Source organism: Podarcis pityusensis, assembly GCF_964106645.2.
Source record: "Podarcis pityusensis genome assembly, chromosome: 16".
Lineage (NCBI taxonomy): Eukaryota > Metazoa > Chordata > Lepidosauria > Squamata > Lacertidae > Podarcis > Podarcis pityusensis.
The window spans coordinates 26,773,876-26,793,643 of NC_138041.1; the positions used below are offsets into that span (position 1 = coordinate 26,773,876).

The 19,768-nt window shown below is 41.5% G+C and overlaps 2 protein-coding genes and 1 long non-coding RNA gene across 3 annotated transcripts in view; 2 read left to right on the forward strand and 1 right to left on the reverse strand.

Annotated features, from left to right (window-relative positions):
• The window catches only part of BCR (BCR activator of RhoGEF and GTPase), a 93,722-nt gene extending 83,977 nt beyond the window's left edge, over positions 1 to 9,745 (forward strand). Inside the window, 1 exon segment of the mRNA XM_080986559.1 lies at positions 239 to 9,745. Coding sequence (XP_080842685.1) covers positions 239 to 328 — 90 coding nt within the window. The 3' untranslated portion in view covers positions 329 to 9,745.
• Positions 9,746 to 10,034: 289 nt separating this feature from the next.
• LOC308466048 lies at positions 10,035 to 13,919 on the reverse strand. The gene is made up of 2 exons (XR_013980636.1): positions 12,538 to 13,919; positions 10,035 to 11,568 (listed from the first exon to the last, which is right to left on the reverse strand). It is a non-coding gene; the product is annotated as an uncharacterized lncRNA (long non-coding RNA).
• A 160-nt stretch (positions 13,920 to 14,079) lies between these two features.
• The window catches only part of SPECC1L (sperm antigen with calponin homology and coiled-coil domains 1 like), a 52,181-nt gene continuing 46,492 nt past the window's right edge, over positions 14,080 to 19,768 (forward strand). The window contains exon 1 of the mRNA XM_080986202.1: positions 14,080 to 14,226. The gene's annotated coding sequence lies outside the window, so the exon portion shown is untranslated. The remainder of the gene's footprint in view (positions 14,227 to 19,768) is intronic.

Below are 19,768 nucleotides of genomic sequence, written 5' to 3' on the forward strand. Positions count from 1 at the left end.
TGTTACACAACATAATAAAAACAGTAAACTGTCGTAGGAAAGTTATTGAAGAGTGGAAATGCATTCTTTAAATAAGTAAATGAACAGATAGCCCAATTTTCCAATGGATTGTGCTCCAACCTGGATCTCCCGCTGAGTATATAGCACCCAAAATCTGCTACAATAAGCAGTTGCCCTCATTGTTAGGTCACTTCACTACACTGGCTTTCATTGACCTGTTTTCTCCTTTGCTTTCCAGGTCCAAGTTCTTCTCTACTTCTTGCAGCTAGAGACTATCCCTACCCCTGATAGCAAGAGACAGAGTATCCTGTTCTCCACAGAAGTATAGGAGCCTTGATCAGTCCGTGTGGAATTTGCCATGGGTGTGAACTGCCCCACTCTGGGAATGAGAGAAACACATTACTCCTTCAGACATTCCTGGTCTGTCCTTGCCTACCAGGAGGAAATAAGGCCTTCAGTCCCTCTGCTATTTGTCAGGCAATGATAGGCTGAAGACTTTTTTTAAAAGAAAAAGAAAGATTCCTTCTTCTTTTGACTACTAGAACAAGAAAGTACTGGGCCAGGCTGTGCTGTGAGTTTTCAACCAGCAGAGGGTAGCCCTGAGCAGCAAAAACTGTTTCTTGTGGGGTATGTGAAAGAACAGATTCCTCTGTGGGGTTTTTTTTTTTAATGGAATTAATTTTATCTTTGGGAAGCTTCAAGATTTCTACTTGGACCTCTTGTGAAGAGCAAAAGGATATATCAAAACTGTAGCTTTAATAGCTGCTGTTTTGGTTTTTAACGGAATACTGCAAAGTATATGCATTTATGATGCCCTCTACATGGAAATTTAAATCTTGATTTCAACTAGTCTCTTTTTAATAAATTAATTAATGAATTAGAGGCTTCATATACAATCAGACCTCTTGGTTGGTTGTTGTTTTTGTCACAGACTTGCCTCTTTTCTTGGAAATGGAGAGAAGAAACCACATTTTCTTGCCTTTTGTCCCTTTTTGGGTAGGGGTTGATAAAGGAGGCACTTCCTGTTGCATCATATTAAGGCCAGTGTGGTAAAGGAGACTGGGGGAGGGTGTGATGATGGCAAGTATTTAGATGACCTTACTTTCTGTATGAACCAAAAAAAAATGGGCAATGCTAATGTGAAAGATTTGCTAAATTCTTCAGGCATTCTAAACAGAATAGAAGATCACTTGCAAAATGGGGAGCTTCATCCCATTTCCCCATATAAAAAAGAAAAAAAAAACTTTTATCCAGTTCTCCACCCAGATGATGAAGGCTGTGCCTACACATAAACACCATAACATTTCTTCAGAGATCTGGGGACAAATGTCAATGGCTGTCTCCCAGCTGCTTGACCTAAACTTTCATCAGAATCGCTTTTTCGATACTTGAATTTTTATGTTCTTTCTTGAGACTTTGTATGTTGCTTATGGAAATTGTCTTTTCCACCTCAACCCCTTTTTTGCTGGTAAATATAAATGTTTTGATAAGATGTTTGATAACCTACACAATGATGGTTGATTGAGCAGGGAGCATTTTGTATTTTTCAGAAATCCTAGACATTCATGGACTTCAGAGCAGCCGTATCTAGGCACCAGTGAATTATAGCACTGGGAAAGGATCAGTGCTGGGATCTGGAAACATGAACTAATTGTAGAGTCTTCTAATGGACAGGGAGGTTTTTGCTTTTGCTCTGATTTTACATTATATTTGGGGAGATATTTTGCCTATCACTTCCCACTTGGTCATCCAGCATAATTTTTAGTTATACCCATATATGCCACCAATTTTACCAAGAAAATCAGAAACTGCTTGCAGGCAAGGGAGAAGAAGACGGAGCCCCTCCTTCCTTATTAAAAGTGTGATAAAGGGCTAAGATGTTAAACTAAATTGTTGGCTTGGTTCAGGAGAAGGATTGAAGTAGGGAATGAGACTCCCACAAAGGTTTGTCATGTTCCTAAGTTCTGATAAATAAATGTGATTCTCCTTGTTAAACAAAACTAAAAGGTAGTGGAGAAATGTATGCTTTGACAGCATTACTGATGGGTTTTTTTTTGGTACTGTTCCATATTGTCAGCTGCTTTGGGTATTATGAAATCACACATTCCAAAAGAGAGGAGAGGTTTTGTCATTTTCTATGTGTATTCCTGCATCTTTCATGTTCCTTAAAATTATTCATATGGGAATCTGATATTGCTTAGCTCCTCTTCCTACCAAGGCTACGATACTGTCCCTGTTTAGACATAACCTATTTCAGCTTATTATATTATTTTATTGTTCTCACTTTATTTTATACTGTTATTGTTTTTCTAATTGTCATTATTGTATTTTAACAATTTTTGTGTAAGCCACTCACAGAACTTTGGTTACAGAGTGGCATAGAAATACCGTTAATTAATAAATTAAATTATTAAGCCAAGATATGCACGAGCCTTGCATTCGTGTGCTTCATTCTGTCCTTCCTCCCTTCTCTTCTCTTAAACAACAGAAATTGCTGCCAAAAAATGGTGTGATAGCCAGTAACATAAATGGCTTTCAAAAAGCAGATTAGGCAAATCTTAGAGGATAAGCCCTTCAGTGGCTATTAGTTGTGTTGCCTACATGGTACCTGCAGTGTCAGAGGCACCAGGAAGAGGGTTATGTGGTGCTTTGTGAGCTTCCCAGAGGAAGCATGCTGGACTATGTCTTTGACCTGATCCAGCTGCAGGACTCCTGGTAAATAGTGTGCAGCAAGTGAAGTTGATCATTTACAGCTTTCACAGTTTCAGGCCCTGATTAGAACATGGTAGCCATAGTCTCTTGGTTTGGATGTAACAGGAAACTATGGTAAAGTAACCCAGTACTGTATGTCTTCAGTCATGGGACACAGAGAAGAGAGAAAGGGACAGCATTTGCATGCACAAAGTTCATTCGTATTTTGGCTTAGTAAGCCAAGATATGTTCTATCCAAATGGGGCTGCAGCATGTTACAAATGTTCTTCTCTAGACTAATTTCACTATAATCTAAATTCTACTTCTCCCATTTCCCTTGCTGTTCAATCAAGCCTTTAAAAAGAAGTGAGGATTGCAAAGTATTTGTGGAGGTGCTAAAAAAAAAGTGAAGGTATCTAACATGCTATTAAATTTAGTATTATTATTATTATTATTAGAGGTAAAAAATAATGGGGTAAGATGTTAACAGGAAGATATACTGTCTGAATTGCAGTTTTCTACCCTGCTTTGTCTCATCCCATACAACCATTTCTCTTTCTGTCCTTCTAAGCCAGCTTTCCTCAATTGCTGTGCTAGCTGGGGTTGATGAGTGTTACAGTCCAAAACATCTGGAGAGCACTAGGATGAGGGAGGATGTTCTAGGCAATGGTTTTCCCCTATGGCTTTATAGGGGATGGACGCATGAGATATGGGGCTGGGAAATGATTGACCAAGCTACTGTATTTACGCAAATCTAATGTGCCATCGAATCAAATACGCACCTCAATTGTCAAAACCTTGAAACCAAAAAAGTATTTGCTACGTCAGCAGTGTTTTTCAAGCTTGCAATCAAATCTAATGCACTATCAAATCTAATGCTCACCCTAATTTTCGTGATGTGATTTGGCCAAAAAAGGTGCACATTACATTTGAGTAAATATGGTATCTCAGATTCCTTCCCACTGAGTAGAATGGCAGAATTGATTAATCCCCTCCATATTGATGATCAATGTACTGGACAAAACTCTATTGTTGAGGGATTTGGGGGTGGCCATGCAAGGCCAGGGGTGAAGGAAGACTTCAGATGTTGGGATCATTCCATGGATTCAGGATACAAATAGATTCTAGGCTGAACTGAGCTTGCCTCCTTTGTCTCTCTTCAAAGATGGAAAAGCGGGAGGAGCATGGGTCATCCTGTCCAAATATCCCAAAGTATCTTGTTAGCAAAGGATCCCCCCATGATGCAGTATCATAGCATCCCTGTTTGGTCAATTTTTGGTACGGCACTAAAAGTTTATATGCACACTTTCTTTGGATTTACACAAGCCTATTCCTGGGAAGTTTGGGGCCACCCCAAGTATAAGAGATAGTCCTTCCTTAACATTCCAGTCATACTTGTATTGCAAGTTCAACTGGTCTCACAATCACAGTCTTTCATGTAGTTGTACTGGACTTGTATTACCTGAAGAACCAGCACAAGGGAGCTGCAGAGATTGGTGGTGCTTAAAGAGCTAATCAGATCCTCTACAATGACATGGAAGCCTTAGAGAGGCCTTAAATGTTTTTCTTGAGATGCGGGGGCTGGGGGGAGGGTTGCTTTGACCCTGTTCTGAGAACTGTAATTTCTTAAGGGCTTCGTCTTTTTTTGTCTTATTATTTTGAATTTGCACCACTTCTCATTCAAAAGGGGCTGCTATTTTCCTTTGTGCATCATTGGTTGTTACTTATCTATAGCTGCGGCTTACAACTGGAAAAGCAATACTACAAAGACTACAAATGTGCCAATTCACCTTGCCTGACTTACTGATTTTTAAAAATTTACATAAAACTGTAATTTTAATATTGAATTGATGCTTTATACTGCATAGTTGTAAAGAGGATGCCTTTGCTTTGGAAACCTTGAGATCTGCTTTTATGAGCAGGTGAATTCTTACATGGAGGCACGTAGATGTGGGAGAGATTGGACAATTAATTTAGGCAATTAAGTGATTTTATTATTAGTATTAATAATTATGAATTAGTATTATAAACCTATGCTTTCCTGAATAATTGCAATTCTGAGCTGGGAAACTAGGGCACTCAATTTAAATTGATCTGAAAATTGAGAAAGGGTTGTGTTTTTTTTGTTTTAAATGATCTGTTAAGCAGGCAACACACTGTAAAAATGATCCAGATTTTCAAGTGAAGGGGTTCTTATTTGCCCTGCTTGGAGTTTTCTTAAAACCACCAGGACTGCCTTTCAGTATACTGGTCTCCACATCAGCATGGCCTTGCACCTGAGGATGAAACATAACTGGGGTGATGTGGGCAGGTGATAAGCAAGTCACTACTTCATAGGAAAGCCCCTCAAGACAAGGATTCCCTCCTTCTAGAGGGTGCCTCTGTCCCACTGCCTGCCTAAGCTGCTACTATAAGCAAGGGCTTCTACTCAGAGCTTAGGGTTACCCTACTCCCAAGCTCACAATTTCCAAACTGAAGTCCCTATCTGGATATCAAGACTAGTGCTTCCTCCACCTCACTTGGGCAGAGGGGACTTAGCCTTCCCCTGGCACTAATGCAGCACTCTGGCATCACATACTAGGTTGGGGAAGCGGCTTGCTCCTCTGTCAACACTGGCAAATGCATGTGTGATCTTAATGTCCCCTCCATGCGCCTCTCACAGACAAGCTACAGATTACCAGATTGGTTAGTCTTGGAGGTGGTTATTCCTTCAATCTTTTCAGAGATTTAAAGAATGGGAGTGGCAAGAGGGGAACAGTACCACTTGAGTGACTAAACCAAACCAAAGAAGTATGCAGCATCCTTCTAAAGCTCCCCACCCCAAAAGGGGGAAAGTCTTCTCTTTTGCAGTAGCCTAATAACTTTGCATCAGATTTGACCAAGAATTGGTTGAGTGAATAAAGGGTTGTATCCAACATTAGTTATATTCAAAGAAAAACCATCAAAATTAATAAATGTTACTAATTTATGTCCATTAATTTCAGTGGGTCTGCTCGGAGCAGCACTCAATTAGATACAACCCAAGGTGTTTTGACCATACTAGGTTGTTTGTGAATGCAAAAAACTGATAACCTATAGTTTCAGGTTAGGCTTTCCCTCTACCTGCCTTTAAAATACATATTCTGAAAGGATTTTCTCTTACTCTGCTCCACTGTGAATTCTGGAAGCTTGGGCAACTGATTTTTTTCACATTCAGGTGCCAACTATAGCAAGAAGCCCGGCCCTCCAATGGTGATCCCATTCTTCCGGGATGCTTTTGGTGTATAGCTCGGAAATTTCAAATTAGTTATAAGTGGGTGGGCATAATTACAGGTTTTGCATATCACTGATAAGCCAAGATGATAATCTTGGCAGATAATCTTATGGAATCTTTTGAAGATTAATTTCTATGCCTTAATGTTATAAAATGCAACTTTAGAAGGCCTCTTCCTAATCACTTCCAAGAAACCCAGGGGGTTTTTATTCCTCTTCTGTGATTCCAGGTTCCTTATGTAGCTTTCTCAATGCTCTGGTTTTAAAACCTCAAGTTACCTACAGAATATTCCATTTTACAGAAAGTTATCCATAGCATAGATTCTTAATATTATTGGGTGTGAATGACTGAGTGAATGAATACGATATTGTGCCCTTCCAATATAACTTCCCTGTGTTTTGCTGTTATTGTTTAAGAACAACCAAGAGAGCCCTGTTGCCTATCAATTCACAGCAAAGGTTAAACCACAATGATAGAATTCCCATCCTGTGGTCACTCAAGGAAGATAGTTCTAACAGCTTTAGGTTTGCTTTTGGAGCTTTGAGTTAGGGTGGTAACACTGGGATCAGCTGTTTTATTTGTGCTGTAACTGAATTATCATGGGATAGATTTGCTTTTTAATCTACCTTCAGCCCTTGTGGAGGTCAGGCTGTGGAAATGGTGAGTGAGGGGACTGGCTGCCTATTCTGCACATGTGCCCTGCTGAATGTGCTACAAAGTTTAATATCTCACACATCATAATAAGGGCCACACAGAGCTTGTGTCTGTTTTTTCAGCTCCTATCCCAAGAGCTTGTCAAGGGGCACAAAGACTAATGGAAGATTACTTGTCTAATCAGACCACTGTCACTTTCTTAGATATACAGTAGTGAACATTCCAAAGCCTGTTATAGGCAGGGGGCGGGTTCCTGTTTTCTTCTAATAAACCTTCACAGACCAAACAATTCTGCATTTGTAAGTAGAGAAGAGGGAAACTCCTGGCCTCAGCAAAGCTCTGCATGTGCACTGTCATGGCTGGATTAACATTTAAGTATACTGCAGTCTAGTGACATGGCTTCTCAGTACGCTTCTTAGCATGTGCCTGTCAACTCTACAAGAGTAAGCAAATGTAGAGGTTCTTCATTTCCTTGGCTCTGACCACAAGAGTCTCCACAGGAAGGATGCCTTTAGTGTGCTTCGGGTTATAAAACAATTGCTAGTGTCATTTCAGTAGGAATGTTATTGCTCTTGTTTTTCCATACTTCATCACTCCTTTTGTATTATAAGCATCACTCTCCAGGTTAGTGTCAAGGAAGGTATTCCTCCAGAAAGATTCTTAAAACTGATTCATAAGAGAGAAAAAGAATCATCAGAATAAAGTGTACGTATCCTCTGTCATCGCTTCGTCACCATTATGTTCTGGTCCTCTTTTCACTGACAACCCTTCTGGCTGTCTGTGCAAATATTTACCAATACTTAAACGTTAGCTTCTGGGTTTCACTGCTTTGTGGCCTTTAGCATGATCAGGAAAGAATGCAGGGCTTATGAAGGGGCAGAACCATAATTCAGGTAGAAGCTTGCTTAGTTATCAGTGGTTCCTGCTGTGTTCCGAAAAGCTAAGTAAATCAGCCAGATTACTTGCAGGAAGCAAAACCTGCCACATCCAGAAAAACTCAGGTCACCAGGTGCAGGCTTACTTTCACTGGTGTCCCTTCAGTTAACACCAATTTGCGTTCTTTATATAACAGTGTGGTTGCCATTCAGTCCTACATGTAAAAAGACAAGGTACTTGGGAATGGCAAAAACATGCCTTCAGCATCACATCCCTTCTCACCAGTCTGGAGATTAGGACTAAGGCTGATGCAGCACTAGCAATGTAATGTAATCCCGACTGTAACAGAGGGTATTAGACAAACTTTTGACTGGATTTGTTTATGTGAATTCAATTCCTGAGGCAGGATGACTTACAGGAGAATTTCTTCAAGTAATTTCCAGTCAATATCCAAGGTTAGCCATCACGTAGTGTTCAGCCAATTCTTTGAGAAAGATCACTTGAGTAGGATTCCTGATTCTGAATGAGAGTTGAATCTGGAAATGGCCTTCTGGGTGAAGATTATTCACCCAGATTAATCTGGATCTCCATGGAGCAGGAATGGTCACATAATCTTTCCTGCAGGGAGTGCTAATGCAGATGGTCAGCCTTACATTGATAAACAATGGAAAAATATTTTAAGAGGGTAAACTTGCTGACAGTTACTCCCCTTTGATCATGTCCTATACAAGTCAGCATTTTTTATCATTGGTCAGGAAGAAACTACTCACAGTTTATAAATGTGTACAAAAGTGAATGCATATGTTCTGGTAATGTGATGGCATGTTTTGACCAAGAAGAGAGGTGACAGGCCTCCTGTGAGTAATTGCTTTCTATGATAAAAGGTAAGGATTCATGAAGGGATATCATGCAGTATATCACATGAATACCGTAGGAAGTCTTGCCCTCACTGTGTTACAGTCAAAATAAGCTATAATGAATTTAGATGAAATTATTAGTGATGGTTGTAAGTTACTGTGTGGAAAGGACAGCAAATAGGCTATTTTATTATAAACGGGTTTCTGTCTTAATCTTTCCTTCTGTTAAACTAACATTTTCACAACTTGAAAAGATATTTTGGCATTAGCTTATTTGAGCAAGTTGGAAAAAATGAAGTTGATTTTGCACTGACATCCTGCTTTACAGGCCTTGTATCATTTTAACCCACATGTATGAAATGCTGGCAGTAGATATGACTCAGTCCACGTTTGCTATTCTAGATCTCATTAATTTCAATGGAAGAGTTAAGCATGTACTGTATTGAATTTTCTACTGAAATGAGGGGAACCAAGAAGTAGCTAATTTTGGCTGGTGGTTTTCCCATGACACATGCCCTGCAATTAAAAAACAACAACAATCAGATAATACCCAAGGATTGCCCAAGGGTAAATTAGTATGTAAATATTAGGTTTGTTTCAATTTTGGAGTTATCTTGGATGAATGATCACAAAACCGAAGCCCACAAAAATGTATTAACAGCTGGAAATGCATCATTCAGCATCTTCAACGTAGAAGTGATTCTGTTTACTGCTTCTATGTCCAAATTAAATTTATACAAAGCAGTAGAAATACAGAATAAAAATGCTGAGTTATACAGCTAAAGTAATCAAGCTGAAATAAGGTAAAAATTTATGAGTTCGACAATATGAAATATGCATCCTTTTTCTGTGGTTTTACTTGGACTTGCCTATGTAACTTCTGTAACTTCCTTCTGTTAATGATCCATGTTGAATTCAGAGGAAAGCAGATGAATAAACTATTTATTTAAGTATAAATGCTATTAAATTATGTAAATGCTTGCATTTTCAGCTCATAGAGAAGGGGTTTTTTTTGTTCACTGCTAGGTCACAATTCAGCCATGAAGCTAATATTTGTTGTCATTGTTTTTAAGACCGCCTTCGTGTTTTAAAAGCATTTTTGCATTGGCATTTTATACTGCTTCAATATTCCTTGCTTCAATATTCCAAAGAGTCCAATTCAGAAAAGTAAAACAGTAAAGAGATGCTGAGCACTTGGAACTGCTGTGGAATATAATTGTTTTTCTAGCGCTTTTGTCTGTCTGGAACAGGTCCAAAAAAAACAGCAAAAAGTTAGTAAATTTAAAAGGTGTCATAAAAAAGAAGGAAATGAAAAGGGACTGAAAAACCTGTATTTGGGAAACAAGGAGATCCAAGGCATTTGTAGTCTTTGTTTGTACACAATGTTAAATAAATTTATTCCGTATCTGTTTAATGGACTCAGCTGGTCTTATTTCTCAGCAGGCTGTATCTGGAACAGAATGAATATGTGAAGCATTCCTTGAAGACAGGACTAACTGAATATCCTAGCACCATGGGGACAGAACTTAATTTGAACCAGGGCTCAGCTCCAGAGCCGCTGTCTAAATGCCCGGAAACAGCTATAGTATAGAAAATGTTTCAGAGCATCTACAGAATGTATTTCCCTTACCTCAGGAGACTGTTCCCCATGGGGTTGTAACTGATAATCAACAGTTACATACAAAAGCACAATAAACTCCACAAAACAGTATTGTTGTTTACTACAAAAAAACAACTGAAATAGAAGCCACCCCACAGCTTCTTTCCAAACTTTTCAAGTTGGTGACACACTTTTTGGACATGCATCATTTCACAAAACAGTAATTCAGTTTTGCATCATTTCATGACACAGTAATTCAATTTTACAGTACTAGCAAACCAGAGGTTAAACTAAACCTTTCAAGCCCCAGGAGGAGCGTGGGGTTCGTTCATGTGACACACCTACACAATGCAGCTGACACACTAACGTGCCGTGACACACAGTTGGGAAAGCTCTGCTATAATTAACTTATATGCCAAAATGACTCCCCCAACTCCCAGACAGTAACCTCTTCCAATTACATCCTTAGCAGTCCTCCACATTCAAGCCTCACTCTCATAAATCCCCACCAACCATCCAGATATCTAATCCCCAGCCAACCAGTTATTAAAGGGCAAGTGCAGGTGCTGGTATATTGTCAGTATGTCATGCTTTTGCTGCAGGTTTACTAATATACCTGCAATGATCATGCCTGCTACATAAAAGTATGGGGCTGTCAGACGTGAGTGTCCACCCTTTAAAATGGTAGACTAATTCATATTTAAATTTGAACAGATATTAAATAAACTAAGATTATATCATACTGAAAATGTGTATGTCAGAAATGATGCAACTGGATTCCAGAAAGCTCTTGTAGTACTATTTTCTGTGCCTTTTTTGTTCTTAAACAGAGCCACTGGGCATATACCTGGCCAGACACTGCAGGTATATTATTACTATTAAGAGTATTGATCATGCATATTGCAGCTATTTGTACAAAAGAAGACTGCAGTTCAGCAAAATAAGATGTATGTGAGCTCCTGTGAAAAGCCCCTGAGGCAGCAATAAAAGAATGGGATAGAGGACCTGGTTGATGTTTCATCAATTAAGGGACTGCTCCACTGAAATGCAATCTTTGAAAGCCATGTATATAAGCTGTAATATAAAATGAATCACAGGCCTAAGCAATTGGAAAATCTCATTGAAAAGCCAGCAGCTCAAGCACACAAGTTCAGTGGGTTGGTCTACTAACCCTTTTCCATTTCAAGCTATGGAATATATGGATAGTGAAAACATCTTGGAAACATGACCGTACATTAAAAATAGCATATGGTCCATATAATAATATCTAATAAGTACAGCTGAAGGACATTATTTTAAAAATTATTTCTACCCCACCTTTTGAGATGCCCCCCCACCAGATTTCTTACACATCTTCAATTAAAAACAGCCAGAACAATAAGATGAACAAAGAGCAAAAATACAGACACTGCTAAAATGCAACAGCAGGAGCAAAAAAATTAAGTCCAAACCCAGCCTACAAGGTTGCTGCCAGCAAAGAAAGTATTGATCAGATATGGGCAACCCTATAAGAAGGGGGTTAACCAGGCTTCCCCAAATAGTTCCACAATCCAGGCACCACAACAAAAAAGTCCTCATCACTCAACATGTTCCATATAGGTGGGCATGGTGGCAGCAGGATGCAGAGAGAGTAAGGCCTGTGAAGAACAGAATACAGTAGTGGGTAGGTGAGCTCATGGAGTCGTTCAAATATCCTAGTCTAAAATAGTTAAGGGCTTTATGGGCACTTTGAATTGTCCCTAGAAATGAGCTAGTGGTGACTGCACATTACATAATTCGTTCCAGAGGTCCGTTCTTAACCTGAAACTGTTCTTAACCTGAAGCACCACTTTAGCTAATGGGGCCTCCTGCTGCTGCTGCTGCGTTTTCTGTTCTCATCCTGAATGAAAGTTCTTAACCCGAGGTATTATTTCTGGATTAGCGGAGTCTGTAACCTGAAGCGTATGTAACCTGAAGCGTATGTAACCCGAGGTACCACTGTATTGTGGTTGCATGTTCCCTAGCAAAATGTTGGTCAGTCACATCTTATAACAGGTGAAGCTTCCAAATTGCAGTAATCCAACCAGGATGTAACCAAGGCATTTGTGACTATAATCAGGTTTGCTTGAGTAAGAAAAGGAAACAACTGGCATTCCAGCCAAAGTTGTACAAAAGCTGGTCCCTGGTAACCCTGGGGCACCCCACCCCAAACAATGAAACTGATATGAGTGCAGCTCTATTCAAAACAAGATGTACACCTCCAACCTGGCTCAGCAGCATCTTTACCCTGTTTGCTAGCCTGCCTCCAATCCATGATTATAGGCACCAATTAAAGACCTCCAAAGCTACTGTGGATGCTCATGAAATGGAGAGAGTGAGCTGTGTGTCACCAGCATATTGACAACACCCCAGTCCAAATCCCTGGATAAACTCTCCGTCTGGTTTCATATAGATGTTAAATATTTGCTTGCCAGTTTGCAATACTTATCAGCTGCACTTTAGCTGAACCTCTCACAGTAGCTTCAAAAGATAATAAAACATGGATAGGAACAGCATAAAACAAAACCACAGCAGGACAGCGTAAAACAAAATTATAGATTAAAAACATTGGAAAATAAGGTTTTTACCTGGTGCTGGGAAGAATAAGATGGTGGGAGCAGATGAAGCTCCTTTGGGATGGAACTTCAAAGTCAGAGGCAACAATGAAAAATTCCCTGTCGCTGCCAGCATTTCACTTCAAAAGTCAGGAGAATCAAGAGCAGGACTGGAGAGGATGATTTTTAGCACCCGAGCAGCCTTATGTGGAAATGGTTAGAGTAGGACCACAGCTGAGTGGAGGAGCATCTGCTTTGCATGGAGAAGGTCCCTGGTTCAATCCCTGGTCTCTTTGGGTAGGGCCAGGAGAAACCCCTGCTTGAAACCCTGGAGAGCCACTACCAGTCAGTGCATGCAATACTGAGCTAGATGGGATGGAGGTCTGACTCCATAATAAGGCAGGCCCCAAGTTGTTTAGGGCTTTATACAGTATATCAAAACCAGCATTCTCAATTCTGATGTTGGTGGACAGGCTCTATGTCCAGGAGAGGGTGCAGCTATGCTACAGAGAGGTACTCTGAACCAGATGAGGCAACTGGGCCTTCTAACAAAAAGGTCCATGTCTAGCAGCCCACCCAAATGTGAAGCGTGATCCCTCAGTCCAAAAAAAGAACAACCCAGCAGCGTGCAGCTCCTCTGTTTGGTGTTGATTAAGCTAAATACAGTAGCAGAAGGGGGCAGCACCTTCATCTTGCTGCCCTGGGCTCCATTGGAAGAGCAGGATATAATTGTGGTGTAGTGGTTATGGGCCTGGAAGACTAGGGTTCAAATCCCAACTCAGCCATGAAGCCCGCTGGGTAGGCTTGAGCCAGTTACTGCCCCTCAGCCTAACCTACCTCACAGGGTTGTGAGGATAAAATGGGGAACTACGTTGAACTCTTTGGATATAAATAGAGTAATTTATGACATCTTTCCCATCCCTTTTCATAATCTGAACCTGGAAGGAAACTTTGTTAAGGTAATCAGCACCATATATGGTCAGATTTGACCTTATCTATTTGTACCTCAAAATAGGCTGCGCAAAAATTGGCCAGTGGCCCTCAAAAATAGAGCTCAACAGCTAAACAAAAGAAGGCAAAGCGGAGCTCAGGGATTTTTTTTGGGGGGGGGGGGAGTTCAATAACGTGAATACTGTATAAGGTTAAGAATTCCTTCTCATTAGTGAAAATATGGCAGGTATACATGACTGGGACCATGTTATAAAGACGCCTTTGCTTTATCGCGCATTTTCATCTCTGAGGACCAGTTTGTTTTTCTCTTTTTGGTCGTTTTCCACCTCCCTCAGTGTCCCCTCGGGAGGTTTCCCGCCTTTTTCAAACGCCCCCTTCCCCGCCGTTCAGGAGCCCCCTCGCTCCCTCGCAGCGCGCGGAGGAGTGGGGCGGGGCTGGCGGTGGAATAAGCAGAGAGAGAGAAGAAGGCAACCGAAGCGGGGCCGCGCATGCCCCGCGTGACTCTTGGCTCGCTCGTCAGCCGCCGTGCCCGATGTGCCTCACGGCGTTCCCGAAACTTTCACGCCTGCGCGGTGCTGTCTCCAGCTCGGCGCCTGCGCTGTACGGCGCTCTAGCACTCTGAGGGAAGAGGGGTAATTGCAGCCCCGGCGGTTGTTGTCGTCGCTGACGCCGACGCCGCTTGGAGAAGCGCGTCCTCTTCCCTCCTTACCGGGCCTGGCCTCCCCCCCCCACCCCCAGTGAGAAAGGAGGAGGAGTAAGCGGCGCTGTCCGGTAAGGACCGAGCGGGGTTCAGAGTTGGGGGGCGGCGAAGGGAAAGGGAACGGAAACGCCCCCCCTCACCCCCCAAGAACGACCTCCCTCCTCTGAGGCGGGGCGGAGGGTCGCCGCCGTTGTCTTGGCCGCCCAGGCCTGGCGCGGGGTCCGCCCTCCGCTCCCTCCAGGGTCTTGTTTGTGCTCTTCCCCACCCCCGTGTTCCGCCTCTGGTCTTTCCTCACACGATGTCTCTTTCCCCCCCCCTCCAGTTACTCCTATTTACATGTCATTTCTCCGTCCTTCGTAAGCCGCCTCGACCCTCTGTAGAAAGGCGGGGTATGGTGACTATGATTATTATTGTTGTTGTTTGTTACATGTCTTTCCCACTTTTCTGCCAAGGAGTTCACGGTACTGTATATGGGATTAGCATCAGCTCCCATCCCCAGTCCCTGGCTACGGGTACGAACATTTCCCTCTTCTGCTCCTGCCCGAAGCACCTACAGTGCTTTTTTCCCACATGCTTTCAGTAACGTTTGGAAAGCTGAGTAGGCTTTTATTATTTATTTGCTACATTTACACCCCACCTTCTCCCCCACCCCAGGAGCTCAAGGTGGTGTACATGGTCCCCCCCCCCCAATTTTAACCTCACAACAACCCTGTGAGGTCGGTTAGGTTGAGAGTGAATGGCTGGTCCAAGGTGAGCTTAGTGGTCAAGTGGGGATTTGAAGCCAGGTCTTCTAGATCTTAGTCTGACACTAACACTGGATCTCTTCTTATCCTCATCATAATTTACTCCCCCTTCACCCTAAGGCCTCGGGTTGGTTTACAGCCATTTTAAAATGTATGAAAGATAGTTTAAAACAACTTTTAAAGATTACAGAACTAAGGTGACTTCTAAAAATATCTCTCTCAAGTGTTAAAGGCCAAGGTAAAGAGGTGTGTCTTCAGTACCTATATAGAGTACTTGATATTGTTGTCAACAGAGCAGGCAGCTGCCTTCAGCCTCCTGGTGCTTTTTTCCATCTGTTGTAGGGCTGCCAGCAGCAACCTGCATGGTCAGTGGTGATGGGAATTGGAAGCCCCAGGTTGGGGGAGGCTGAGCTAAGACCATATATAGCACAGGGGTTCCCTAGCTGTGATCTTTCAGCTATGTCTGGTTCTGTGGCAGATGGCTAGAGACTGCACAGGACATCCATTACATTAAATAGTCATATTGATTTTATATATTGTAGGTTTTTTTATATTACAGTGTGAACTCTATGGAATTCAAGTTGTGATACAATAAATAAGAAACGAAAGAAGCAATTAAAATACACTATAAAATCTATTTTATTTTTGAAATTTATGAGCTGCTTTTACAGATTTGTGTGGAAAAGCTGAGTATAAATTATATAAATACAACTGACACTCCAAACCGTAAGAGGTTTGAGATATTGGATCCAGTTTGAGCAAGCACTAGAACTAAGAAGATCAAATAAATAATATTTAACCACCACCTGCTCCTCCTTTACTGCTATTCTGTTTGGGGCAGTTTATTATGGTTTTAGAAAGATTAAACATAGTATTGAGCGCCATTTGGCTGAGAAGGTACTTAGGAAATATTAACTATAATTAATGAATAATATACATTATGGTACTTCTGGCTGTTCACTTCAAAGTGGTTTGTTTGTTTGTTTTGTTATAAATTTAAGCCTGTTATGCCACCTTTTATATGGTGTCACAAGGAGACGTACACACTAATACAAGAACTGTAAACAAATTAAAATATTGATTAACATCTACAACAATAAAAGTCATAATGCAGCAGTGATCCCAGTAATATGAACTCATAACCCTGATTTTCATAACTGAGCAGCAGTGCTTTTTGTATCCTGTTTCAGTAATCTCTGCCTTGCAATGTTGACAAATATTCCTGCATTGCAAAGGTGGAGATGAGACTAAGAATGCCTTTCTTAAGGTTACTCAGTGAGTTCATGTCTGAGTTTATATTATGAACAACATCTCTTAGGCAAAACAAAAGGTCTCTCTGGCTCAGCATTGCACTTGTCACCAGTGTCTGATATTTAGACACTGCACACAAGGCTTCCCAAGCACCTGCAGTCAGCTGGTTGTTGGCACTTGGGAAGTGCTACAGAGGGTGTTTTACAGGCACTGCCATTCAGCTACAAAGCTTCTTTGTCCAAGCCCCTACTTTGCCTTCCCCACACTTGACATCACCATGAGGTGTACGGCAGGTGGGCATGGCTTGCAAGAAACAGCTTTACCGGCCAAATGAGGAGGTTTGATTGTCCTAATCAGGGCTGTGGCCTGGAGGCTCTGCCCCCTTGGTTTAATGTTGCATGTGAACCAGGTTATAGATTCAGTAGAAACCAAATTGGGTAGTTTTTTGTAGTCATATTTCCACCCAGATAAAGTCTCACTGTTGAATGGGTACATTACTGTTTGCCATAAAATACAACCTCCCCATTTGTTTGCCATTGGTGGTCTAAAATAAAAATTTGAAAGCAACTTTTATTAAAGATCCATGCTTAATAATCTTACACAGGTTGGCAGACAAGTGGCTGTATATAAGTGAGCATAGTGCAACAAAACCAGTGCTAGGTATTGGGAACCCGTCTTAATACCAGCCCGCATCACAACATTCAAATTCTTTCCCCATCCCCTACTTGAGCAGTGGCTGCAGTTTTTTCTTCTCATGATAGAATAGATAGAGACTGGCTAATGAAAATGGCTTCCCTAAGTGCACCACAGATGTAAAGTGCTTGCAAATTAAATAAACATATCAGCTGTTGCTAACCATTGGTTTCTGTTTTTTGCATTTTAAAAATGGACTGTTTTATGCCTGTCTTATATACTCTTTCCCCTAACACTTTAGTTAAGATGGAATCCTTTAGGTGATTTCATTGGAGGATTCCTGAAGTTTGTGAGGAATACTCTGCTGAATGTTACACTTGTAACAATTACACATGGTCAACGAAGAGGCTAAACGGAAGGTTAACTAAATGTCCACAAACTCCTTCTGAGTAACATTTTTCTTCTTTTCTGTACTTCAGTTCAGATAAGATTTAAAATAAATGAAAGGGAAAAAGGGAAATATATTTCTTCTGCACTTTGCAGAAAGCAGCTTGTGTGGATATTATAGATTCAAGGATACCTGTTGTGAATCCTTGTCTGAGGCATGAGTAGGGTGCTTTGGCTATGGGTTCTGAAACATGTGGTGAGCCCTGAATAGCAGCTTAGAGGCATATGACTCAGTGCTCTTCCAATATAAGGTAATTTTTTTGTACGGCTGGAACGCAGATTGCAATGCAGCATCCATAAAATGTATTTAATTGGTGAACTGATCAAGTATCAGGTTAATGGTAAAGCCATTGATATCCTGATGAGATTTAAGTGTCCCATTTTGTAAATTATAATGATGAAGATGTAATTGATGTATTTCAGGCATTAAAAAGGTAAAAGGCAAAGGACCCCTGACAGTTAAGTCCAGTCGCGAATGACTCTGGGGTTGCAGTGCTCATCTCGCTCTATAGGCCGAGGGAGCTGGCGTTTGTCCGTAGACAGTTTTTCTGGGTCATGTGGCCAGCATGATTAAGCCGCTTCTGGCGAAACCAGAGCAGCGCATGGAAACGCTGTTTACCTTCCTGCCGGAGCGGTACCTATTTATCTAGAGGTACCTCTGGATGTGAACGGGATCTGTTCCAGAGCCCCATTCGCATCCTGAAGCAAATGCAACCCACGTCCACGTGTCTGCGCATGCATGGGTCGCAAGTCACTGCTTCCGCGCATGTGCGTGACGTCATTTTGAGCGCCTGTGCATGCGCGAGTGGTGAAGCCCGGAAGTAACACACTCCGTTACTTCTGGGTCACCGCGGAGCGCAACCTGAAAATATTCATCCCGAAGCATATTTAACCCGAGGTATGACTGTACTTGCACTTTGGTGTGCTTTCGAACTGCTAGGTTGGCAGGAGCTGGGACTGAGCAATGGGAGCTCACCCCATCGCGGGGATTCGAACCACCGACCAAGGTTTAATAGTTGCTGAGGAATAACTGTTCCAAGTCAACTGTGACTATGTGGGTACATTGTAGAGCTTTTTGAGCATCTATTGCGCTTCTGTTGACCTGAAGATATGGATAGGTTGTGTTGCTTTTGACAATCATATTTGTAACTGATTGAATGCAATCCGTGTGTTGGGCCTGATGCATTCATGTTTGAAGACAATATTAACACAGAGACTCTTAATATTCTACCAATGCAATGTGAATTATGATCCTTTGTGGAATTACGGAAATGAAATGGAATGATGGTCAAGTAGTACAGAGTACAAGGTTTATGCATTTGAGAACATGTATGCATTTTGCTTACTGATTCTGAGCTTGTTGCCTCAGATGATGAAGGAAATACTTTGGTGCTTGGGAAGCATAATTAAAAACAAACACCCTGACCTGATTTATTTGTAACTGCAGAATCATGCTTTGTTTCTTTACGTAAAAGAAATTAAAAAACTAAGAGTAATTGGTGCTTGGGGACCCGGGTGGCACTGTGGGTAAAAGCCTCAGCGCCTAGGACTTGCCGATCAAAAGGTCGGCGTTTGAATCCCCGCAGCGGGGTGCGCTCCCATCGCTCGGTCCCAGCGCCTGCCAACCTAGCAGTTCGAAAACACCCCCGGGTGCAAGTAGATAAATAGGGACCGCTTACTAGCGGGAAGGTAAACAGCGTTCCGTGTGCTGCTCTGGCTCACCAGATGCAGCTTGTCACGCTGGCCACGTGACTTGGAAGTGTCTGTGGACAGCGCTGGCTCCCGGCCTCTAGAGTGAGATGAGCGCACAACCCAAGAGTCTGTCAAGACTGGCCCGTACGGGCAGGGGTACCTTTACCTTTACCTTAACTGGTGCTTGAGTGAGGATAAAAGGAAATGTGCTTCCAGAATTTGTTAGTTACATTTATTACCTACTGCAAAACATTTATCATTCTCTTCTTCTGGTATCATTAGTTCTGCTCTGTGCCATATTATTACATAAGAAACTAGTAATAAAAAAATTAACAGCTATCCTTTACTTATTCACTCATTTACATGTCCCAGATACATTGATTCCATTATTTCCCTGTGAAAAGCATGTTAATCACTTTAAGAGTAGCACTTAATTATCAAAATCATTAGATGTCTATATATCTTTGGCTAGAACAAGAATTCTGAAGCTTTGTAAGAGTAGCCTTCTCAACTCCAGTATGTGAGCTTTCTGAAATGTGACTAAAGCCATAGCAACATGGATTGACCAAGGCCCATGAAATGTCTTGAAGCTAAGTGATTGACCTCAGAATGGAAAGAGAAAAACCTGAAAAACAGCAGTCACACCACAGACCCACATTGGCATTTAGGCTCATCTTTTTCTTTTTTCCTTATTAAAAATAAGTTTGTCTCACATTACTAAGGGCTAGAACAACTTTCAGAAATTTTCAAGTGGATTATGCATGTGACTTTCAAGAAAGCCCAGTAGCTGAAATAGTTTTGCATTTAATAATTAAATGTTAAAAAAGAGAAATGTGAAAAGAATACA